The sequence below is a fragment of the Venustampulla echinocandica genome (assembly GCF_003357145.1).
Source record: "Venustampulla echinocandica strain BP 5553 chromosome Unknown scaffold_1, whole genome shotgun sequence".
Taxonomy (NCBI): domain Eukaryota; kingdom Fungi; phylum Ascomycota; class Leotiomycetes; order Helotiales; family Pleuroascaceae; genus Venustampulla; species Venustampulla echinocandica.
This window is the reverse complement of record NW_022474206.1, coordinates 951,501-975,879: the sequence shown is the minus strand read 5'-3', so window position 1 is coordinate 975,879 and position 24,379 is coordinate 951,501. Positions and strand designations below refer to the sequence as shown.

Sequence of the window (24,379 nt, the reverse complement as noted above, 5' to 3'; positions counted from 1 at the left end):
GATCCATCTCTTTTCTATTTGGAACCATCGTTTCATTCAGCAGGTGAATTCCGGAGCAAGTAGGAACCTGTGAAACTCTATTGAAGACAGCCGTTAACCACCTGCATAATGATGTGAGGGGTCAATATATTTGAATATTACCACCATATATATACACGCCTTACAAACATTCATTCCAACGTATTAAATGTGCGGCTGATACAAGAGCGGCCATGGCTTCCCTCATTGGATCTTAACCACTCTGTGACGGGTGTTGATGCTGCTGCTTCACCGTCCCGTTTAATAGCCCGTCCAACCTCAATAACCCCAAGCTCATCAGCCCATTAGCTGTACTGCCGCTGCCAACCCGCATGGCACATCTCCAGCGCGTAACGAGATGGTGGATGTCGTTGGACTCTGCCTCGCTTTCCGCCGTCAAGAGGAGTTGCATTAGGAAAGAGGAGGCAATGGCAAAATTGGCACGTGACCCTGGATGGAATTTAGTATGTTTGCGTGATCTAGAGGGGAGGAAATAGGAAGTGGATAATGAGGAGAAAATACATGAATGCCAAAATGAATCCAAGGCCCCTCGTCCTAGATTCTCTACGAATTCTACGACCTCATTGGCGCACTCTCTGGCCCATGATCGTACTGCCTGGCGGCTTGCTACGATGGCTTGATCCGCCTCCTCGGCATCCGTCAAGTTGTCCAGCGGTCGAAGTAGAGCGCGGAAGAGGGTCATCGTCGCTACAATGTAGGCTAACGTGAGAGAAGGGTTCGCACTGAGATGGACCATTCCCCGAGGATCAACGGGCACTGATGATCGAGGAGATAATGCTGGGGGTAAGGATTCATTCCAGGCTCTTAACCGCGAACGTAGAGGGGTTGCCAGCTCGAGCGAGCGATGGAAGTCTCGAGATGTTCGCTGAGTAGCACGAAGGGAGTAATATGAATCCATGATATCGCTCAAGATCATAGTTAGCTCCGACAGCAAGCGGAAGTGGATGGCATCAGCTTCTGGCTCCAAGTAACTAGGGATCGAATTTGAGTTAGGGTCAAGTGAAGGGGGTTCGAGATCGGAATCGGAAAGGGGGAGAACGTCAAAGTCATCGGTTCGTATATGGCTGGGCATTCCCGCTCCGAGGGATGCCCACTTGTCCATAACCAAAACCCCGTACCACAGACGTTTGCGAAGGGCTGTTTCCCAGGGAGGTATGCTCGTCCAATCGCTACACTCTCTTGTGAGCCCGAGGCTCTGAGCAAGACTGACAGTCCATCCTACCAGACTCGTCTTCCAGGGTGTATCCGTGGTGTACCTATTTGTGGGGGCTCGTTGGAGCAATAGCAGACATGCTTGTAGCGTGGCGAGTCTAGGTGTATGAAGTTCTTGTGTAACAGCAAGCCATGATATGCGATATAATTTCTGAGCAGGAGGTTGATCGTGAACCATAGTGGTGGCAAGAACATCATCATGTAGCACAAAAGGCATATGCAATGCCGTGGCATATATGGCGCATAATAAGGATAGAGGTAGAATATTGAGTGCCACTGGGGACAAGGTTCCGTTTGGGTATATCTCGCTTTTACAAAGAATAGGGAAATAGGGGTATACAAATCGGAAAAAGAGGTTGAGTAATCGCAACGCTTCCTGCTCCGAAATCATGCTCGCAACTTCGGAACGGGCCTGTGCAAGCACCTCATCTTCGACTCGAGGCTCACCTTTTTGAGCCAGACTGTCATCCGCCAGCATGAACACCACCGGGGGTTGTCCCTTCTCCCCCGATTGTGAGTCTTGGCTTGCGGCACTCGTGATGCGCCGGTAGGTCAACTTTGATGTCGTGCATTCATCATTTTCATCGTATGTGTAATGGCGCAAGAGGTACGGGTTTGACTCTCCAGTCTCGCCGATCAGTCGCGCGGATCTCGTCGATTGTGAGTCCAGTGGTCGTGTGCGCACTCCACCAGGAATCATCTGCAGGTATGGGTCCATGGTATATATAGGAGAGCCATCTTGAGTCGCCTGCAGCTGGGTCGGCGAGGACTGCGAATCGAGCGGCAGGGCGCCATTATTAAAGGCATTGAAGGAGCCATCTTGCTGGCTATACTGTGCGATGAAGGCTGGGCTCAATTGGCTGACGCCGACGTCGAAGTGCTGTCCCTGGGCTGCTGGACAGGCAATGCGAGTCAGTACAGAACGGTACGAGTCAGGATGAATAATATGGGCAGCATAGCATAGGCAGCATGACATAGCATTGCGAAGTGATTTATTATGGTATCATGCTACTACTCGGGGGGCCTGGAGTCTGGACGCTGCACATACCTGACGCTGCGAGAGTTAGGCCTGACGCACTACTAGTCGAGCCACTGTTGGAGGCATTTGGCCTCCTTTTCTTCTTTGGCCGCTCCACGAAGGTACACTGTCGGCCGTGAGACGAGCACAGCTGGCACGGCGGGGTGAGATCGATCTTGCATGCGACTTGTCTCGCGCGGCAGAAGTCGCACGGGCGATACTTCCGCGACTTGTACGATCGAGGGCCATGCTGTATAGCCGGCGTCAACTCGAGGCTGTGGAAGTAATCGGTGGGAGACACGGAGGGCAGCGCAAAATTATGGGAGTGAGGATGCTGCTGCTGCGGCGGCGGCGGCGGCGGGGGGTGCTGATGAGGATGGGGAATGGGATGAGCGTGCGGATGTGAATCCATGGCATCTGAGCTCAGGGTCGGTCACATATCGCTATCGCGGGGGAAGGGCAATGAATGGAGATAGTCCGACAGAGTTCGCGCAACATCGCTCAACATCGGTCTTCTAGTTGCTGTCTTTTCCCGCGCTCACTTGCAGGCGTGGGAGCCGTCATTATTTGATTGCGACAGGACAAGAGAGCACAGGAGGGCGTCCCCCCAGTGAAACAACGCTCGCTCATGGCGCTGGCAGCGGGTTTTGGGGATGCTGACGGCCAAGCTGGCTTGCCCGTGTTATCTGCTCTGGCGCAAAGTTACAACACGCCTTCTGATCCTGATCTTGATGCAGTGATGAGGCATCTGATGAGCGTCCTGCGAGCCTGCGGTTTCCTCTTCTCCACGAACGTGGCTGATAGGCCTTGATAGACTCCCCCAACACCTCCCCCCAACATATGGCGTTTGTATATGGCACATATGGAGTTGATCTCGTTGCCACGAGACAGCCATCGAAACTAGGGCCAACGCCTTCAATTGGCTTCATATCAACCTCCAATTCCCAGCTCACCGGGTCCCAAACGTCCACTCTTGACCCCTTGTTATCGCTCCTCCTCTTCACTCCCTCGAAATGTCAATGCCACCGCCAGTGTTGCTCCCCTCGGTGACGGGATTTTCCCAACGGGTCATCAATGTCCTTCTCATCAACCCCAATGGAACCTCGTCTATGACAGATGCCTGCCTCCGATCACTGGAATCTACGCTGCCGCCTCACTGCACGGTGAGCGGCTTTACCTGTTCCCATCCGGCACCGTCAGCTATCGAGGGCCATCTTGATGGAGTGTTATCTGCCGCTGCCGCAATCCGCGCGGTAGCTCCCATTGCCGCCAACTACGATGCGTTCCTGGTTGCGTGTTTCAGCGCTCACCCGCTCATCAACGCTCTCCGGGAGGAGGTTACTGGTCCTGTAATCGGCATCATGGAAGCTGCGCTGTATTCGGCTCGAATTCTCGGCGGCCGTCTCGGTGTTGTTGCAACTGGCGGGAGGAGCAAGATCATGCACGAAGATGCTATCAGATACTACGGTCTGGATGCTTTTTCCGTGGGCTGCGAGACGTCGAACCTAGGCGTTCTCGAGTTGGAGAGGCTGCCTAGGGACAAAGTTCTCGACCTGGTCAGCGAAGCCGCAAGAAGATTGGTCCAAGAGAAGGGCGCCGATTGCCTCGCGTTGGGGTGTGCTGGCATGACAGAGATGAAGATTAGATGTGAGGAGGCAGTTGGTGCCAAAAACGCTGTCGCACAAGTGATTGATGGCGTTGGAGTTGGAGTTCAGATCTTAATTGGACTTGTGAGAGAAGGTCATGTAACTGCTAAGGGCGGGATCTTCAGAAGTGCTCCAGACGGACGAAAAGCACGAGGTCAAGATTGGTTGTGACGTGACTCAAAATGTTCTTCCACCTATGAGTATCTATTGTTCACTGAGCTTTCCATTTTGAAATTGTTGCTCTACTTGTTTTGCTGTCTAGTGGCGCAATGTTCTTTCCTTTATCGTTGCCAAACGGCGGGACATGCCGAGAGGCGTTCGTGCAAAACGAGAATATCCTTGATGAAAAGGAAACCGACAGGTCATAGCCTGTCTTTTGATCTCAAGTCCCAACACCGAGGACCCGAAATGTGTGATTGCAGTCTTCTATACTGCAGGTAATCGGTCTTAAGCCATTGAAGCGCTTATACGAAGAGCAAGACTTCGCAATAGCTACCTGCTGCATCATAGACCCATGCTGCTCTATTCTCCGATATCCGTGTAATTGAAGGGTCTCGGCGTCAAATCTTGTGAGATGGATCTCGGCAAACCCAGCCTTATCATTTGCTCCCCTCCACCAACAAATGCAGCGGTATGCAGCGCCATGAAATAAGCACATCTTGTCCACACTGGATGTCAGCCTTCGCTACGAGTACACAGATCGAGAGCAGATACTCTGTGGCGTAAAAATGTACGTAGGTAAGCCTTCTAAGTTCTCACCCGTGTTCGTGGGGGGTTCTGATCCTCGGTGGCTTGCATTGTGGGAGAACAGGAGGGGATTATTGCAATGTTCATGTACTACCACTTGGGGTTGAGGCATACCTGGGCGATGTGCTTGCTACGCTTGGTAGTTGGCTTTGATTACTCGGGCTCAATTGAAATAGAATAGATGTTGTAACATATGGGCTCTTATAGATTAAATCATGGCGCATGAGTTTTAAAATATATTCAATAGATAGCTTACACCCTCCTATCTCAACCAGTAAATTTAATTCTCGAAATATATTAGCCTTAAAACAATACCGCAAGTTCAACTCACGCCTGTCTTCATTTCCACCTTGACCTGGGCTCTACTCTGTAGTAGGTATGCAAGCTATGCCGATATCCGGCTACGGTGGAACAGCTTAGCCCTATAATTAGCACGTCCCCGGCTCTCGGGAGCCAGGGATGTTTCCCCTGCTTGGCCGACGGGCAACTTCAAGCCTAATAATTTCGCTTGGGGCGCCCGTCAAAGTTCAGCTTACCATCAGTGGTCGAGGCTGGAGAACATATTACGCGAATTGATAATCCAACCAACTCACCAGGATTGAAAATGCGGATATTGCGGGGTGGCTTGTCTGGACTGGACTACGAACTACTCCGTACGTGGCCATATGTTTACGGATCAATACTTGACTTTGCGGGTTGGATTAGACACTGAACATGTTGAGCCCTGGAAATTTAGGATTAGAAGAATTATCGACGGCTACGGGCCATGAACTGGACATCAGGGGTACCCCCTGGCCTACGTAAGGCTGGCAGCACCTTAGTGTAGCTCTGAGAACCAAGGTGTCCAGGAGGAGTCTGACTTAGTGTCGAGACTCTGAAACTCCAAGACTCTACATAGGTAGATATAAGGTTTAGGGTAAAAGGGATTTTTATATAAGTAGTACTTAGTTCTAGTGAGATAAGAGCCTTATAAGGGCCTCAATCCATACATTTATCACTCCCATCCTGCACAACAGCAATGTTGAGAAGTTCGTGATCACTCCGGCCCCACCGCCTGCCGCTAGCCATTAACAAATGATTCTAAAGGCAGATTGCAATGAGCGAAAGAGTGACTATTTGTCTCGGAATGTCAATGAATGGATGGGCTATTGAACCACTTTTTTATCGTGTGCAAAATTATATTCCTCTAGCCACTCCGGGCAGTCCCGCCAAATCTGTACGCGGCTGAGCGCCGCTTCTGCCCAGTTGACTCTTGAGGTTTCTCGGTCGTCCGCTCTTTTTTCATTCACTTCTCATGATTTGTTTATTTGACACAAAACCAGTCCGCCATAGAAAGCCCTATTCAATTAGCACTTAAGCCCACATTACATGCACCTTCCTGACACCTCCCTGAACACCTCCCTGGACACCTCCAAGTTCGGTACTCGATGACGAACAAACATTCTTACACTGTCTTGGACCCACCAGACCTGTCTCAGGTATTTTCTCCCCTTTATACATCATTGTTTGTGTTAACACATCGTTGTGTATTAGATCCTTAATGGCGATGACCAACTCGAGCCTAATCCCCAGGAGCTAGAAACTGCCATAGAGAAATGTCGCGAGTATTGGTACCACCTCACAGCGATGGCGATGTCGCAACGTCATAACGGAATCTTACCTGAGTATGTGAACCCTCGAAATATGCTCGGCCGAGTCCCTGCGATCTGTAAGGGCCTGAGGGGGACTTATTCAGGTCACTTCGGCTCGTCTCCAAGCAAAGCGCTTTGCGTTCAAGCATTCTCCACTTGGCGTGTCACCGACAATACAAGCTGCGTCGTTGTTAAAGAGGAGAAGAAGATACCGGGATTACTTCAGATAGGTACTCGGGTACCAATTCCGTGTAAATTTGGTGGAGACACTTTTAGTCGATGGGTTGGGACTACTTGTGAAGAGAGAGACATGCCAAGTTATCTTGGAATTCTGGCTCTGGGCTGGTGCTATATCCTCTCTGCTCGTTTAGTTGAGGGACAGGGAGAAGATGCCAAAATGATATATACAGGCTCAACAGCCACACGGTACCACCAAGAATCCGAGCCTGCACCCGCTCTAACGACTACTGTTAATATTGGCGAAGTTGGTGAGGATGTTGCCCGGTGGTGGGCGGCCATCTTGGCCCCCGGTGAAGGTTGGAAGGCCATCGTCTCTCAGCGAGATGATGGTGAGTATTTGGCACCCTGGTCAGTATCCCGTGAAGACACGCACTGCGTTGGCATCAAATGGCGGAGAAACTTGTCAGTCCCTGAGGACTTCACGGGATCTACTCCCCCGTCGTCCAGCAAGGCGTTCGAGCTCCTTGCGCAATTTTCTTTACTCCACAACTTAGGTAGCCAATTTCTTGTGGCTCTGGCGATGGCAATAACATTTCCGACTCATAATTATCATGCAACAGCCGTCCATCTACCATTACCCACGGGTATCAGAGACGAGGAGGAGAACGCCTTTCCTAGATCGATTATACCAGAATGGATTACGGTGAATGAAGAGCTCCCTTTCTACATGTCTTTGAGCTGCAGCCCTGAAGTTGTTATGTCAAGCCTTTGCGGGATGTTTTGGGAGGCTGATGTTACATGCAACCTAGTAAGCCCTTGGTTACATCCCATCTTGAATGAAGTACCGGAGGGTAAAGGGATTACCGAGACTCCAGGCCGTTATTACGAAATAATTGCTATTATATGCGGTCTTCGTCGGCCACGAATCTCTGCTCTTTTCCTAGGGGCTGCGGCTAGTGGGCTAATGCCAACAATTCTTCGCAGTATCAGAGGAGGCAGACCGCCACTCGATGTCAATGCTTTTCCATGGACTGGATGCCCCCAGTCGTTTATGGATATTCCAGGTTCGGGTCCGTATATTTGTGAAGGAACGGGCAACAAAGTTCGAAGAGCGGATGTCTGGCGCCTTCTATACCTCCCTCCAGTTGTCGAAGATGACCTCTATTATAATAACCCTCCATTCACGCCTTGGGCGCCGTTTGGGAACAGCAGTGTGCAGAATTGTGTGTTTCGGGTTGCCTCTCATTTACATTGTACCAGACACTACTTAGAATATCAGCACTGGAATTGGGAGCTAGTGGACGGTTCAATCGCTGAAGATCAAGGATTCGACAAAGGCGCTGTCCAATACTTTCTAGAAGCAGGCAGTTCAAAAATCGAATTGATAACAACTACGGAGTTTCCTAAAATCCAGCTTAATCAGGAAGCGTCCGAAGAGGCATCGCTTGACGTATTTCGATGGGTTATGGTCAACGGCGAAGGAGTTCCTCCTGAGGAAGTATATAAGGACAAGTGGGTACAATTCGACGACGATAGTGACGAGGAGCTAGATTCCGTAATCGACGACAACAGTGTAGTTGCAGATAAACAGCAGAATGGGTTGGAAGAGTGGCTCGGCGGGACTATTGAGGCCATCCCAGATGAATTTGTATGATAGGCGCTAGCTACCGTTTTGTTTTATAGATTGTTGGCAGTAGGTCTACCAATGATTAGGCTTGCCACCTGGGTGCTCATCACATCTCTTGCAAATCCTGTAGTGTACATCATTGTAATCAGGTCGTGCCTGGCAACGTTTCCACTTCTTTCGACAGCGCGGAGCCCTGCAAGTCGCGTGTTGGTGCTCGTTATTCAGGTGGGAGCATTCGGGCACGTTACACCAACCAGGCTTTCCAGACCTGGTACTCATCGTATCGAGTTGTTGTATTCTGTCTTGCAATTAAAATCTAATTCTTCCTACACGGGAAGAGGAGTTGCTCACCTTTATGTTCGCTTGCTTTTGTTTGCTATTAAACAGTACAGCCGGACCAGAGCTATTATTATTTCTATTTAAACGGAGCCATTCTTGACGGTGAATAATCCTAGAGGCGGTGGATAACGTAGAGCCTGAGGTCGTCACCAACACAGTCATGCAGGAGGCAGAACCGGCGTCCCAAGGACATCGATTTGTGCAAAGATTCCGTATCTTGCCCATACTTGTTCTTACCCTTCTATCAATAATTCGTTGCTTTTGTTCTATCTAACAAGGTAGGTACAATTAGTGCCCGCACTCTCCTGTGAAAACTTCAGGCAATAGCCAGAGTCCAAGAGTACTCCGTCTGTTAGACAGCATCGCGTGGATAGAAAACCATGGCATATTAGAAAGCTGGCGTTGACGGGATCATGCAGTTATATATCAGTGACTCTAGGGAAGCGCCACTTGGCATAGGAGTATCGGGAGAACGGAGGATAACTAAGAAAGAAGGGGCATTGGGGGTTTCCCTGTCTGTCCATATTCGCTGTCGAACTCTTCCTCCACGTACCATGGCGCATGTAACAGAGGAGCAAACAAAAATGAAGGCGTTGGAGAATTTACCGTACATGGAGGAGAAGATATGTTTCACAAGATATAAACTGGGCGGGATACATGGGATACACGACTAAAGATTATGATCACTCACTCGGGAATTACTTCGTACTGTTTATTTATCAAGAAAACATTGTTGAATAGCCAGTTAATGAGGCTATACCCAGTTTCCGGAACTCCCTAATATAACAGCATATTCGACGCCGGAATCTCGACATGAGCATATTCCGTTTCCGTCTTTGAACGCTAGCTGTTGCTTCTTTAGCCTGAGCTGTGGGTGAGCAAACCCGAGCCAGGCTGAGCAACTGGCTCCAAGGAGGTGAGTACCCTATGGGAACGTATATGACCCTCAATCTCTGATGCATTTATGAGAACAATGTATCTTCATCACGCAAGAACTCTCCGCAGTCCGCCTGTCTGAAAACCGCAATACTTGTGGGATCCAAACGTCTTGCCTCTGCCGTGCTCCTCGCTGTGACACCGAAACCTAACGGCGTATCGTGAAGATTGTACACCACCACTCCTTGGTGCTCTGGGCAGTCATCAGACCATCTGCCGACGTGTGCCTTTAGGACATGGCCTCCATAGAGGAAGGGCATCTCTCCGTTGCTCTTTACCCATACCTTGTAGCGAGCGTGCTGCGCAAGGATCGGAAGGGCAGTAATGTGTAAACGGAATTTGAGGGTTTTCGTAAATTTTCCTGTAACATGTTAGATCGGGTTACAGATAGCTATGGAGAGCGGGAGGAGACGCTGAAAAGAAGATATATAATTCAGGACGTACCTAAGCAAGTACCCAGAGAGAGCAGCTTATCTCTTGATATCGAAGTTGCAAGATTTGCGAGGGAAAGGCGGACATAATAACACCGGCTCTGGTGTAACCGGAATACAAATCTGTCGGAGTCGGGGGTATTGTCGAGAGGCGCAATCAAATTCTTCAAAGAGTTTCCTGTGTAGTTTGCAAGCTTTGCGAACAGAATCCGCGTTTCTTCTTCGGTAAGTGGGCGCATTTTGAGGGTGGGGGTTAAAGTTGCTCTTGAGGTCAAATTTGCTTTCGAGATTGAAGCAGCTCTTGAGGCTGAGTTACTTTTGACGTTGAATTTGCTCTTGTGGTGGAAGTTGCGCTCGAGGTTGAATCTCGTGAACTTTTTTCGATGCGGAATTTAATCCCTGTCTCCTACTGCTAGTTCTGTAGCCTTAGGCCAACTCAATTATTTCGACTAAATGTGGAGCACGCTAACAGCGGGGCAGTACAGACGTCTTGTGTCGAGCCCCTCGGAAACCTAAATTCAACATTTCAGTTGTCTTCTCTCCGTTTGGAGGAAAGAGATCAAGGGATCAGCTATGAGATGTTGATCTCTGCTAATACTAATAAACAACGGAGTTTTGGATGAAATTCACATATGAGAAGCACCTCTTACGACCTGCCGAATCTCGCCCTTCCCAGGAGCGCACAACCGGAAGACGTTCGCTATGAAGGTCGTATGCAGACTCCCGTCGTGTGGTATGGTGTACCCCTATATAACCCACCGCAACATTAGCTTAACACTCATGAGAATCAAGGCATTTGGCCCCTCGAAAAGATAGGTCTGTATGGTAATAGGCTTCTTGTAGTGAGGAAAAGAGCATTCCCACATCAGTCACGGTTGCAGTTAAGTAGTGCGACTTTTCTTCGATAGGAAGCGTACAAGTGAAGATGTTGTTGGTATGGGGATTGGTCGTTGCACTTGGCTTATCAACATCTGATAATATGTTTTATTGAGGCCGCTTTCGTTTGCCCGTAATAGAGTGACTACCTTACGCGACGTAGCTAGGAACTTGCGTTGGAGGTCGACTCTCTCGGCCAGTATGGTGACGGGGAGGTGCCGAGGAACGTAAAACCGCGATGAAGTCACCAAACTTGTGCTATGATATGGTAGAAGCGACTCGGACCTGGAACCGAGAAAAAAGCTCTAAGGGTTCATTATCAATGGCCTAATCTAAACCAATTCCGTTCTAAAAAACAGCTGTCTACTCTAAAGCACTCTTTGGTAGTGTTGCCACCTTCTCTCTGAACAACTTATCCGCACGGCTCCAAACTGGATTGTGCTTCCAGTCCTTGAGCTCGAGGAGATACGGCAGAAGTGCCTCACTAAAGCTCTCGGATGCCTCACGTGGTAGAAGTGATGGCAAATGGTCGATGGAAATAACCGTGACAGGGGGATCATTCTTGACCTCTACAGGGGCCGTCGGCTTGTCAAATGTAGTGGCAATCGTGTAAATAGGGATCGGGTTGTTTGGGTTACTATTAACGTCAGCGGCCATTTTCGATCGGGGGAACTAGAATACAGACGTCGTATCTGCTGACACATCGCAAACGACGGACAGCTTGCGGCCTGGGGTATCTAGCGACTTCATGTCGACGAAATTGGGGATCTTAGAGGTGAGGTAAATGCTGGAAATTACCATTGTTAGCGTGTACCTTGCGCAAGACTGCTCAGATGATAACTTACCAGTTGACGAAGATGTCACTCTCGATAATTTCTGGGAATCTATCAAGTGTAGATGTTAGCTGGTACTCTTCCCAATAAAAATTGACCGCCGGCAGAGTATTTCGAGCGCAATCTGCTTAGTGACGAGGAGACCCTCGGATGCATGCTGGATATGGAAGAGCTTACGGGCCACCCTTAGCTGTCTCCGCCTAGAAGGCGCAACGGTGTTAGCATTTGTTCAACTTGGGCGCGGCACATGGCAGAGGGCCAGATTGAAAGGCAGGAGGTTGTACGAACCATATCCCACTTGATCACATTCTCAGTCGGAACACCAGCACGCAAGCATAAATCGACTGCACCACTACCACATCTACCCAAGGCTCCAATGACAAGGACTCTTGGTGCCTTGCCGGTCTTCTCTGATCCTTGTGCAATCGCCTTCTTGACATCTGCGATCAAGTCGTTCTCGTTAGGATAACTCGATACCGATGGGAAGGGCTCGTTTTTTGGGTCTGTGATACTAATTAGTGATGATCGTGCGAGGCTGGAGGAGGCACAAACGGGTGAGTTGCCATGCCCAGTTTTCAAGTGCCAACGCAGCTCCTGCGAATCCAGCGTGGTATCCAAAAGCGGCCACTCTACGTCCATCCTCGTGCTGTAGGAATTCGAGATCTAGTAGAGTTCCACCACCTCGTGGGAAGCTACCTAGCATCAGTACTATTTCTCGAGGAGCTATTCGCGCAAAGGTGCTCACCGAGCCAGGACCGTCTCCCATCCTCCTTGTTCCTTGTAACAGTGGGCGAATTGGACATGGACGTGCTCTAGAGGGACTTGGATATGTCAGCTAGACTCAACTGGATATTTTCAGCAGTTATTTACTCACATTCCTCGACCGGCAGCTCCTTGAGGCCGATGATAATGGTATCCTTGGGAGCATTGCGCCAGGTATTCTCCTCAACGAGAGTCGCACCCGCCTTCTCAAACTCCTCATCGTCGAAGATTCTCTGTGGGCTGCGCTCGACATTGACCCGATAATCAGCCTCAATGAGCTTCTTAGTTGTAGTTGGGGTGAGGGCACTTCTATGTTCCAATGCCTTGCCCAATTCGGACCGAAGATGAAGGTTGATTGACGCCATCTGGAGCTTGGCAATTCTTGTAGTATGGTAGCAGCGTGATTGTTGTTGACGTGGGAGGCAAGTTGTGTTTGTGGCTCTTGCACAAGCAGTTACGGCAGAAAGCCAATTCACTTTTTTGTAGCGACGATGACTCGACGGACGCGAACGCGGACTCCTATCGGAGTTGAAAATGGCGGGGTGTAACCGGGCGATAAGGGCGGTGAGGGTGAGGTTATCACGTTTGCCTTGCGGCCTGATCCGCAAGGCGAGTTTTACTGTTGGACCATAGGCTGTGTCTGCTGTGTCTGCTGTGTCCTGGATCCGGATCTCATGCGCGCTGCAACTGGACCTTGGCCTCGCGACTCCAGCGCTCTTGATGATGCTGCGAAAGAACGCGACAGACGGGAACAAACACGACGAAAAGTGCCCATTTCTTGTCATCCCTTCATTGAGCCAGATGGCTAACGAGCTGGATGGTTATTTCGTCGCCAAAAGGGATGGCCACGTATCGCTATCGAGTTAGCTCAGTAGGGTCGCCATTTGGGCAATTCTTCCAGCACCAGCACCAGCGGATGCTCCACCCTCATGGACTGAATTTAGTCAAATTTGGCGTCCTCAACCCTTTATTTTTGGGATATTGACTCTAAATTCCGCACGAACAACCATTTTGGCCGCAGTTAGATGACAAGCAACGGGATGCGCAATTTGTTGAACACCTCGCGATTACGGAGGCCGCGACGTGGGGTATTACAAGCGTCTTGTCAGCAAACAGAAAATTTGGTGGTGATGCCAAGTGGAATAATATGATACGATATATTCTTTACGATGCTCCTACGAATATCAATGCCCCACTCGTTTTTTCGAGGTTATTCTTGATACTATTAGTCGAAGTCGACATTCCGGATGGGTCTGCTAAGATCTGGATATAGCAACGCGAATGCAGCGATTTGGGCCGAACTAGCTCATAGGATCATGAAGCTGCAGGCACTGCATTGTACAAAGTCAAGTGGTCCGCTCTTGGTAAAGGCGTCAATTGCGTGCCGAACGATGGAGCCCCAACAGGTAAGACCAATTGATAGGCGTTGATCTCGAATCCCAAGATTGACATATGTCATGGGAAGTCCTGTCGCCTGGATCTGGCTCGAGTTGCTTCGCCATTACCGGGCAATATAATGGTTTTTTACAGTCCCCGAATAGTGATGGCGGCTGAGGCATTATGATAGTCGAGAGTTCTTTTAGCGCGGGCTAGCATTGCTGCGTTTCCTGCCCTCTTATTTCTAAGGAAATGGTTTGCATATTTATGTTTTCCAAGAGATATGGAGCATCAAGCCCCGAGTAGTATTCGTTGCTTGAAATGCCGCAGCAGATGGAATGCAATCAGGCGACAACTGAGAAGGGATAAAAGTGGCCACATCTTTAACTACTGCCCTGGAACTATAATAAACATCGAAATCTTCAGATCTGAAGTTAAGCAGACTTGATGAACACAAAGTGTCAAGTGAACTTAGTTAATAGGCAGTCAAACGCAAAAGTTATTTTAGCTTAAGAACCAAGGCCACGAAGGGCGGCTTCTGGGATGCCTCATACGTGCAGCAAGGCTGGCAATAATCTGGTTTATTGGAACAAGCCATGCGCATCGCAAGAACCTGGCTGGGTTTGACTTCCTGGTGATGCTCATGCCTTTGTCAAGGATTCCATTCCCCGCAATGGCTTCCCGTGCTATTTTTACGTTTTCAGGTGTATTAATATAATCGCCTCGCATCTTTCCTTCGCCAATGACCGGCGTGGGGCTGAACCAAAATTAATGCGCATTTTGCAACATCAATAAAGGCCCCCACCAGTGGAGTCGTTCGCTATTAGCTTGTTTGTTCTACAATAGCTTATGTGGGGTTTCTGTAGGATTGGGAAATACTCATTCATCATTTTGTGGCTTCCTTTAAGTATCTATCAAGCCCTCCCCCTCTGGTGCTTCCCGCTCTTTCTGCCATCAATAGTAATGCGATCATGAACTCGAACGGTAGAGATGTTTGTTGCATTGTAATGTATTAGGCTGGCTTACAAGGTTAAGCTTACGGCATATGGATCAATGCCGCTCTCAGGCCCATGGGAAGTGCTTTGGCATCTGATGTGGTGTACTGTCAAAAGCGAACAGATGGTTTACATCCCCTCACTCGTTGGCTCTGGGATATGCTGCATGAAACTGTTGATAGTTGGTGGTGCTGGCATGCAAGCCTTATCAACGGACCGCTGGCGACGCCCAAGCCAGTATCCCAAGAGCCAAAAGGCGAGCCAGTATAAGTGTGCAGGGAGCTCTAATTCTATTTCTTTCTCTTTCTCTTTTCCGTATTAACTCTCTGTCCACCCAACTCTCGCAAGGCATCTTTTTGCTGTTCGATTCCACGTTGCATTCGCTTGATTCTACGCCATATGCCAAATAATAGAGAAAATGATCTATAATACATTGATCCGGTCCTCCCTCTTCATTGCCTCTGCCATGGCAATCGCAGCGCTACCCCCAAATCTGTACGAGGAGGCGACAACCGCCGCAGCAACGGATACGTACGCCACCACAACGGACTGTTCAGCGTCTACTACGCCAGTTGGGGATTATAGTGTTACTTGGACGCCCTCCTACACCGCACCACAAGCGCTTGATACTATGCCTGCAAATGAAACTGAGTCGGACACTTATACAATGCCCGACTACAAGCCAACGGCTCCAACACCCCCTTACCCGTTTGTTGGCAACGACAGCAGGCCAAATTACACAGCGAGCGATTATAAACCCGCGACACCGACAGCGCCGTATCCATCTGTCGGCAACGGCAGCGCAGCAAATTACACCACTAGCTCCCCTGGTATCCAATATACTGGCGCTGCAGTGCTCAACTTGGGAGCTGTTGGCGCTGTAGTGCATGTGCTTGTTTTGGCTGCTGCCATGTTTATGTTGTAGGCGGTGGGGCCATCATTGTCGTGGGAGAATATGGGATGAAGGATGGGTACAGTTCATATCCAGGTAGTTTGGGGTTGACTAATGATAAGGATGCGGAGTTTGGTGTTTTAGAGTACGCACATTAGGGAGGGAACGGATTTGTTATTCGAGGTAGCATTAATCGACCCGAGTTTAAGGTGGAATTGCAGAGCACATCGAAGCTTCTCCGTCGCGAGAGGGCAGTCTGAACAGTATGTTGATCATAAATACGATGCCCCTAAACTTCATATTAATAGTGTGAGATTGTGCTGATAACAGTGGCAAGTGGCACTGAAAGCGCCAGTTGAAAACGCTGAACGGATCGTTACTAGGATCAAAACCCTCAATTTTCACTAATACGGCATATATATAAAATTTCCACTTCAAGCACGCCTTTTCTAAGGGAATGCTCCTTGTTTTTATGCTTAGCCCGGCAATTTGAGCCTATTTATCATGTAGGTTAAACACTTCCCAGTTCTCGGTTATAGGATCCTGGTGAAAGGACGAGCGGTTAATGGCCGCCGATATTAAATTCGACTAACCCTACCTATCTTCTTCTTGTTCATCTGCCGAAAGAGCTTACTTATAGGGAAACGTGGAAATTCATTCGCGAGTTCTCACAGTGCCAAACTAAATGCCTACAGCCTTCCCCTTCTTTGTAATACTCGACTCGTGCACTACTATTCTCAGATGCCGAACTCCCCGGACTCCCTGGGCTCCTCACCCAAGCCACTTGAGGTGATCATCGTCGGTGGTGGTCCCTGTGCCTTAGCCACCGCCATCTCCGTAACACTTGCAGGGCACAAGGCAACTATTTTCGAGGCAGCCGAAAAAGCCCATTCGTTCGGTGCTGGACTCCAAAGCTCGCCGAATGGAACCCAGCTCTTCTCGAGATGGGGTCTTTACGATATTCTGAAACCAGTGGCAACAGCGCCCACGTTGCTACATATACATAGCCTCGATGGCAGACCCCTTGCTCGGCGAGAAAGCTATGAAGACGAGGTCCTTCGTCGATACGGGTCTCCGCTGTGGACCTTTCAGCGAGTTGACCTGCAGGCTGGTCTACATCGTAGGGCTATCGAATTGGGGGTTAATATAAACTACTCTTCCCGTGTTATAGAATTTGCTAGCTCTAGGCCCGGTATTGAGCTCGAAAACGGAGAGAGGCACCATGGAGATCTTGTGGTGGTTGCTGATGGAACATGGTCTACCTTACGATCTAAGGTGCTCGGAGAGCCAATCAATCCTCAACCCACTGGTGACATGGCATACCGCATAGACATTGATCGAGCACAAATACAAGATAAAGAGTTGTTAAAGTTGATGAGCCTGCAACAGATCCGACTTTGGGTTGGACCTGGTTCATTCGCTGTTGGATATCCTGTCGGAGGGGGCACGAAATTCAGCGTCTTGTTGCTACTACCAGACAATTTTCAAACTGGAAATTCAAGCGCTAGTGCGATTATCGAAGAGATGAGGAAGCGCCTTAAAGATTGGGATCCCATGTAAGTTTGTGGCTCCAAGTCCTCGATATTAGAAAAAGCTAAGATAGATCGATGAGCTTGACAGCTATGCTTGATGTCGTGCGAAGAGTAAACAAATGGCGGTTAGTGCATGGTGAGCTATTCATACGGGGCAATTATTCGAGCGAGGAGATTTCACTGACCAACGATATATCCACAGTGCCTCCGCCCCCAACTCTGCTTGCTTCACAGACGATGTGCGTACTCGCAGGTGACTGCGGTCATTCCATTCCTCCTTTCTTGGAGCAGAGTCTCAATCTTGGTTTGGAAGATGCAGCAACACTTGGATGTCTACTTAGCCATGTGACGTCTCTAACGCAGCTCCCGAGAGCTACTGCATTATACGACCGCTTGAGAACAAGCAGGGCCAGGGAGCTGCTCGAGGAAACCGAAATCCATGAGGGCGAGTTGCGAATGGCAAATGGAAAACTCCAAATGCGCCGGGATAATGAAATGGCGGAAAGTTTAAACAAGGACAATGACTGGTAAGTAATTGGCAAGAAAATTGCTTATTAGGATTATAATCAAATTGCCAACTAAAAAATTTCCCATAGGATGTATCCAAAGATACAGGAATGGATTTGGTCATATGACGCATATGAGGAGGCCGAGAAGGCGTACCTGAACGAGCCGTACTGATGTGTCCGTAACAAGGGGCTAGTTAGCTTAGTATAAGAGATTTAGGTACTACCTTAGGCATACGCTTCACACATTGCCCCTTCGTTCCATATCAAACACACAGCTAATTCGTCATGATACCTTCTGTTTTAATTCTGAGCTGTGAAGGGAATATTTCCAGCTGGCCTAAAGAGGGTTGATATATCAATAGGCAAGCTGTGAGTTGAATTTCAGCCTCTAGGTTATATCTGCCGTCTAAGGCGTCGAATGTTTTTCTACTTGTGTGCCTTGCATATACCACACCGAGTAAACCTAGGTGTAAGCAGATCATATCTTGTCAGAGACAAAATTGATACACTTTAATTTTTCTCAGAAGCTTACACTCACTCCAAGACATCATCAATTCGAAGCCGCCATATCCCTCTTCCACTGTTCTTTAACCTCACTCAGCAAACCTTGCGTCGTGAGCACGTCCACCGCTATTCCAGCCAGTGCTTTCCCTGTCCTCAAACACCTCCGAAAAGCCTCCCTCGTCCCGGCCGCTATCTCGAAGTCCGGACTATGCGGCCCATTCCCCTCTGGCCCAGGTGGGATTGCAAAACTCACGCTTAAGCTTGGTATGGCGCGGCTGACATCGCCCTGGTCCGTACTCGCACTTTCTTGAATCTCACCAATTTCTGGGTTTGTCGGGATCAGACTCGGCGGATTCAAGCAATTCCAATACTGGACATATGATGCGCCTAGCACTCGGTTTGGGACATGATCAGCATACATCTGCACTGGAGTTATCTCTAACCTGGCTCCCGTCGCTTCCGCTCCAGCACAAAAACAGGCGTTGACTTTTCGTTGAAGCTCTTGAAGTTGAGAAGCAGTGTTTGCACGCACCACAAAAGTCCCAGCCGCGTACGCATGGATGATGTTCGGCGTCATCCCGCCGTCGGTAATATGACCTTGGATAATGTCGCCCGGCATCGTTTGCTGGCGAAGCACCGAAAGTCCGTTATACGCCATCACCAGGGCATCAAGCGCATTTATTCCTAGCCAAGGGCTGTTGGCTGCGTGTGCCTGGCGTCCAAAGTACTCGGCTTTGAACCGGGCATAAGCGGAAGTTCGTACGAGTGCACTGTTGTGCAGGATACCTGGGTGCGAGATCAGAGAGACGTCAACAGCATAGTCCTCGTAGGCTCCTGCTTTAAGGAGGCGGATCTTGCCGCCGCCGCCTTCTTCTGCTGGCGTACCGAAGAGGACGACTTTGCCTTTGAGGTTATGGCGTCTCATTATCTCGGCGGTCGCGAGGCCGCTGGCTAGTGAGGCGGTCGCGATGAGGTTGTGGCCACATGCGTGGCCAATGCCAGGGAGAGCATCTACTTGAGGTTCGTTTAAGGACATCTATTAATATCGGGAGGAAAGACGTACCCATTTCAACATTGAATGATACCACGGGACCTTTCTTTCCACTGTCGTAAACCGCAACCCATGCAGTCTCCATGCCATAGGCTGAAGTCGTGACCTTCCAGCCATTCCTAGACTTCATGAAACTTGTCAAAAGTGCGTGAGCCTTATGCTCCTCGTAGCCGAGTTCCGGATTGTCATGTATCTGTTTGTTGACATCCCATAGGTCGTCGGAGGCTTTGTCGATGAAACCATCAATCTCCCCTATGTACTTGGGTGAGGTGTCGGCAGAACGGCATATGGCATCGTCGTGACAGACAAGCACGAAATCGTCTTCGACCATACTTGCCATTTGTCTTTGAAACCAAATGTCTCTAGTCGCGTCAATCTAAGAAACTATCGAAGCTATGATTTCCTAGCGAGAAGTGGGGTAGAAGTTAGACACGTCAAATGCCTCACCATCGTTGAGTCCGTGGTGTTGGAGGGGAAGGTAGCAACCCGAGTTTTTTCCCGCCTTGGGCCTTTTTCGAGTTGAGGCTATATCAGCTTTATTAACTCGCCGGTACTCGTTGTGAGGAGTCTTGTGACGGTACGGCAAGTGGCAGAAGGTACCTAGGTAGAGCTTGAACTTTTGACACCTGCCCTTCCTCAACATGAGCGACCTCACTAAAGATTGGCTGGAGGCTCTACATATATTCTCATAAGATTAAAGTTAGTCCAGTGGTACATGTACGAGGCACAGCTCTGTCTGCTTCTGCGAGGCGGGTTCTTGAAACTCCACACTTGGTTGAGGTGTTACTTCAGCCACCTTGGCTATGCAAGGATGATACGCCACACTATGATTACTCCTCGTACGTAGTACTTCAAGGTAAAGCGATAGCATTTCCACTCCTTAGCTGCCTAGTTTTTGTACTCAAAGCTATGAGCCTTGATCTGAAGCCGCTTGTCTAGGCATAGATATTTTATAGATTCTTTCATTTCCTCATTTTCCTCATTTTCCTCATTTTCATCACCCAAATCCGATTTATTTTTACTTAGTTCCCCGGTGCTTATTCTCTTGTTTTGGGTGTAGGTAGAACTCTTGCTACAGTAGAGAGAATTCCAACATTGGGCCCATCCTCCTGTACGTTCAAACTCCCTTGGCTCAAAAGAGTAAAAATTTCTTTGGTTGCCATAGCAAGAAACTGCGTATAACACAGTGTGGGGCCTATCAATGGAGTGGTATTCTAAAGCTTTTCATTTAAAGAAGATAGCTCCATAAAAGCTACCTAGTAGAAGTATCTACTCTGGTAATATAGTCACGATGGGGATGTAGCATCACAGGCAAGGAAGGACATCTTCTTCAAGCAAACTTTCGCACATAATATTTTCCAAATGGTTTCACCTAATAGGGGTGACCGTTATATACACCAGTATCCTAAAAGATACGGAGATTGCCACTCATCCGCCCAAATGAGGTAATCCAGAACTTGTATCAGAGATTAATACAAACAAGTAACAGGTGTCAGCATTAATCCACTTTCTCTTAGATCACCTTCCAGGCAAGGGACAATGGGTTGATTATGCCTCGATGGAAATCTCCTTCATTGCGCTCGGTGCTGGTGCCTGCGCAACAGCCTCCTCCTCACCATCATACTCCTTCATTCCGCCCAGAAGCATAGTGGGCGGGGCCTGGGCCTGCAACTCAGGGATGTATGTAAATGCCAAAAACTTCTCATCGTGCCACTGCCCAGCAGTGATATACCTGCCCTCGCTATCGGTAAACATGGTCTCGTCCTCGGCTCTGAGGAAATACGCAATAGAGTAGCGGTGCTCGGTTGGGTCAAAGGGTACGACTCTGTGAATACATGACTGCATCTTGTGCCCGCTCGCGAACCGCAGCGAATCTCCGACGTTGACGATGGCGCAGCCCTCCTTAGGCTTGACAAATCCGAACTCGCGTGCTCCGGGAGGGCGGATCTGGAGTCCCCATTGTTCGCTGAATAGTAGGGTCAGCGAGCTGATGTCAGTGTGCTTCTGATGCCCGATCTGCTTGTCCGAAGGATCAGTTGGGATGTAGTGCATCATCGACAAGGTCGTGGTGGAGGGCTTGTCGTTGCGGTGAGAGTTCTCGAATCGCGCGGCACCTGTGAGGCCAAGTGCGGTAGACAACGCCGACAGGATGGTCTTAGTAGCGATGTTGCAGTCCGCGATAGCGTTTTCCAGGATTGCAATGCTTGGGCTGTTCTTGATGATGCTGGGCAGGTGCGGGCCGTCTCTCTGGATTTCGTCTCGAGATACCTATAGGTACATATGAGAGTTCAATTAGCCCAAAGCTTCCTCTATCAGGTATTCCACCTTGGAAATATCATAGATATCTACCTACCTTGATCATTTCGTATCCATCCTTGGTGTTTTCAAAGACACCTGTGCGTGAGCCTACGGGCTCGTACCTTTGTTTTTTCATTGATTAGAATTTGATAATCATAGAGCATAGGTATTCGTATCATGCTACCTACCCTAGATGAGGAGTGACAAGTCCATATTGATTCTTAGCCTCAATGGGTGACCCGAAGAAATGGTGCATGAGTTCGAGAGTCTTCTTTTGGTCTTCTAGCATCCTGCGGCCGTCAATTCCCTGCAGGTCCAGATAGAAGAATCCCTCGGTGTTGCAGCAGCTAAGTATCTTCTCGAGTTCGGCCGGCTCTTGGGAGAGCAGTCGCTCGAAGCTGATCGTCTCCATGGGATAGACCGGGACACTCTTCCCGTTCCATTGGACAGTCTCCGGGACTTCGGTTGAGATGGCCATGATTTTGTGTAGTTCTGTGGAAATTTTCAAGATAATAACAGCGTTTCAAGACTGTGGTATTTCTCAATCACCATTTATTTGCCCTCAGCTGGCTACCCTTATTTTATAGGGAAAGATTAAAGGCATTGCCGGTACGCTATTCATCCCAGCCAGAAAAATGCCGATAACACCTTCCCCTCCCCCACACTGTGTGCATATATCCGCATTCATTGTTAATATAATGTCACGTACCTCCGTTTACCCTCCCGAATCTGGCTGAACTAACACGACCTCGTGACCTTTGGAATGAGGCGATGATGTTCGGAGATTCAGGGAGGCCGAAATAGGGGCGACAACACCAAAAGCGGATGAGTATAAACTGCAACTTGGGGTAGAACAAACGGATTAATTAATTGCGGAATAACCCCTATGCGGGATCTTCATATAGGCTACGTCAGTGCCAAGCCTAACTTGACAACACCATTCCTATTCCAACAGATGACTTCCTATTATTACCTGATCCCGTGCTGCAGTGGTACGCAGGCGCTGAATTATAGCTTATAAGAACCTTGTCAAATTGAGGAAAGAGGGGTGTAACGATATCACACTGCCCAGCCAGTCTTTTAAGAGCTACTACCTATATGACACTCGCCAAGGCCGGCAAATATTCAGACTTTCAAGCCTGAGATGCTACTTTAGCCACAGGCACCTTAGCTATGAAACGCTATACTACAACTAAGGCTAATACGTTAGTATCTCTACTTATTAGCTACGGTTACCTAAGTATTTTATACTAACTTGAAGAGTTATACGGAGCGATAATCTTAAGCCTCTCATAGTATAGATTGTTTATAGATTGTTTTACAGCTATAATAAAAATGCATTGGGCCATTCAAATTTGCTGTAATCCTGTGTATAACGCTGTAGTATTGAAAGAATTGTGGATTGTTACCGGGACTTTTTCTGTGTCTTTTTATTTAATTCGCCACCTACTTTACGACCAATTCTACAAATTAACGAGCCAATTAAAGAGTAGTAGGGGCCTCCTATCTTGAAACAGGCCTCAGAGTATAGTCCGAGTAATATGCCGTTTATTTCTTGCTAGCAGCTATATGATAGAGGAACACCTGTTTCGTATAAATAGTACGATGTATAATTCCACAGAATTAATAAGCTTCAGCAGGGAACGTAGGCAAACTAGAATCACCTATGGCATGAGTTTTATAGGACAGCTGTAAACACGGGCTATTGTTGTGGGGTTCTGGTAAATAGCCGTAGTTACCCGCCCCTTTGGCCTATATATACTTGCTCCCACTCTATAGTATTAGCCAGAGATCAGTCAATTCAATTCCCACATTCTATGGCCTGCGAATCAATCACTCTGATTTCCAATTTGAATTCTAGGCACTCAAAATTTCAACACTGCAGGACGGAGGCGACCTCACAACCAACTTCGTGGACTGGGCAATATTCAGCATAATCCAATTTTCGCGGGGTCAAAGTCTTGAACACCACACCTAATCAATTCGGATGGCGATCAGGAATCAGAAGAAACATGATGTGGCAACTGAATTTAACTATTGGGATGACCCAGGGGACGGCAATGGGCCGACGCCTATCTTCATAGGAAAGGGTAGAATATCAAATCTGCGACCACATCTACCTCACAGCTTTGTAGTATCAGATGTGAGCGGCGATGAAGACCAATACACACTTGATAGTCACGGATTTCAGTACTATGGCCGAGAGAGCAAGGAGAAGGAGTTTGACGATGAGAAAAGGATCGAAGCAGACTACTACCCTGAGTGCGAGCAGCTATTGAAAGACATCACCGGGGCCAGCCGCATCCACATCTTCAACCATAAAGTCAGACGGGGGCCGACACATTGGCACCACTTGGGGATGAAGAACCTTGCGAACCGTGGACCCGTCACCAAAACCCATGTGGACCAATCTTACGAGGGAGCTGAGTTGCGACTGAGATGGGAATTTCCTGAAGAAGCAGACGAGTTGGTCAAGAAGAGATACCAGATCATAAATGTCTGGCGTCCAATCAAGACGATCCTGAAGGATCCCATCGCAGTTGCAGATTCGAACTCGGTGCCAGATGAAGATCTTGTTGGAGCAGTGATGATTGAAGATGGATACCGAGGAGAATCTTGGGTTGTGAGGCACAACCCGGCCCACCACTGGCACTACAAACACCAACTTCGACCGGAGGAAGTACTTCTTATCAAGTGCTTTGATTCGGACAAATCAGTATCTCGACGAGCGCTACATTCAGCTTTTGAAGATCCTGCTTATCGAGATAGGGAGGATCGGCAGAGTATTGAAGTACGGTGCTTGGTACTTTACGACTAGTGAGCGGTGACACGAGAGTAGACAATATACTTGTATTAATCCACTTGTAGGGGGCACCTAGTTAGGAAGTAGATAATATATTTCCCCTTTTACATTTCTCTACAGCAAATCTCGTTAAAGCCGTAG

The 24,379-nt window shown here is 48.7% G+C and overlaps 10 protein-coding genes across 10 annotated transcripts; 5 read left to right on the top strand and 5 right to left on the bottom strand.

Moving 5' to 3' along the window:
• Positions 1-232: 232 nt before the first annotated feature.
• BP5553_02857 (Zn2 DNA-binding protein) lies at positions 233-2,681 on the bottom strand (the record flags this gene model as incomplete). Its single annotated transcript, XM_032011480.1, has 3 exons — positions 233-468; positions 541-2,145; positions 2,300-2,681. 3 exons carry the CDS (start codon positions 2,679-2,681, stop codon positions 233-235), a joined length of 2,223 nt encoding a protein of 740 aa, XP_031871173.1.
• Positions 2,682-3,282: 601 nt separating this feature from the next.
• BP5553_02856 (Uncharacterized protein) lies at positions 3,283-4,086 on the top strand (the record flags this gene model as incomplete). The annotated part of the gene is made up of 1 exon (XM_032011479.1): positions 3,283-4,086. The coding sequence occupies one exon, from the start codon at positions 3,283-3,285 to the stop codon at positions 4,084-4,086; it is 804 nt and encodes a 267-aa protein (XP_031871172.1).
• Positions 4,087-6,089: 2,003 nt separating this feature from the next.
• BP5553_02855 (Uncharacterized protein) lies at positions 6,090-8,127 on the top strand (the record flags this gene model as incomplete). The annotated part of the gene is made up of 2 exons (XM_032011478.1): positions 6,090-6,140; positions 6,196-8,127. 2 exons carry the CDS (start codon positions 6,090-6,092, stop codon positions 8,125-8,127), a joined length of 1,983 nt encoding a protein of 660 aa, XP_031871171.1.
• Positions 8,128-9,401: 1,274 nt separating this feature from the next.
• Positions 9,402-10,045, bottom strand: BP5553_02854 (60S ribosome subunit biogenesis protein NIP7; the record flags this gene model as incomplete). Its single annotated transcript, XM_032011477.1, has 2 exons — positions 9,402-9,736; positions 9,820-10,045. 2 exons carry the CDS (start codon positions 10,043-10,045, stop codon positions 9,402-9,404), a joined length of 561 nt encoding a protein of 186 aa, XP_031871170.1.
• A 1,000-nt stretch (positions 10,046-11,045) lies between these two features.
• On the bottom strand, positions 11,046-12,642 carry BP5553_02853 (uncharacterized protein; the record flags this gene model as incomplete). The annotated part of the gene is made up of 8 exons (XM_032011476.1): positions 11,046-11,319; positions 11,368-11,469; positions 11,528-11,566; positions 11,693-11,715; positions 11,804-12,018; positions 12,068-12,207; positions 12,261-12,336; positions 12,390-12,642. 8 exons carry the CDS (start codon positions 12,640-12,642, stop codon positions 11,046-11,048), a joined length of 1,122 nt encoding a protein of 373 aa, XP_031871169.1.
• Positions 12,643-15,115: 2,473 nt separating this feature from the next.
• BP5553_02852 (uncharacterized protein) lies at positions 15,116-15,574 on the top strand (the record flags this gene model as incomplete). The annotated part of the gene is made up of 1 exon (XM_032011475.1): positions 15,116-15,574. One exon carries the CDS (start codon positions 15,116-15,118, stop codon positions 15,572-15,574), a length of 459 nt encoding a protein of 152 aa, XP_031871168.1.
• A 708-nt stretch (positions 15,575-16,282) lies between these two features.
• On the top strand, positions 16,283-17,754 carry BP5553_02851 (uncharacterized protein; the record flags this gene model as incomplete). The annotated part of the gene is made up of 3 exons (XM_032011474.1): positions 16,283-17,097; positions 17,145-17,600; positions 17,670-17,754. The coding sequence occupies 3 exons, from the start codon at positions 16,283-16,285 to the stop codon at positions 17,752-17,754; spliced, it is 1,356 nt and encodes a 451-aa protein (XP_031871167.1).
• Positions 17,755-18,132: 378 nt separating this feature from the next.
• BP5553_02850 (putative peptidase m20 protein) lies at positions 18,133-19,477 on the bottom strand (the record flags this gene model as incomplete). The annotated part of the gene is made up of 2 exons (XM_032011473.1): positions 18,133-19,097; positions 19,150-19,477. 2 exons carry the CDS (start codon positions 19,475-19,477, stop codon positions 18,133-18,135), a joined length of 1,293 nt encoding a protein of 430 aa, XP_031871166.1.
• Positions 19,478-20,685: 1,208 nt separating this feature from the next.
• On the bottom strand, positions 20,686-21,913 carry BP5553_02849 (Uncharacterized protein; the record flags this gene model as incomplete). The annotated part of the gene is made up of 3 exons (XM_032011472.1): positions 20,686-21,405; positions 21,491-21,557; positions 21,624-21,913. 3 exons carry the CDS (start codon positions 21,911-21,913, stop codon positions 20,686-20,688), a joined length of 1,077 nt encoding a protein of 358 aa, XP_031871165.1.
• A 1,509-nt stretch (positions 21,914-23,422) lies between these two features.
• BP5553_02848 (Uncharacterized protein) lies at positions 23,423-24,253 on the top strand (the record flags this gene model as incomplete). The annotated part of the gene is made up of 1 exon (XM_032011471.1): positions 23,423-24,253. One exon carries the CDS (start codon positions 23,423-23,425, stop codon positions 24,251-24,253), a length of 831 nt encoding a protein of 276 aa, XP_031871164.1.
• Positions 24,254-24,379: the final 126 nt, after the last annotated feature.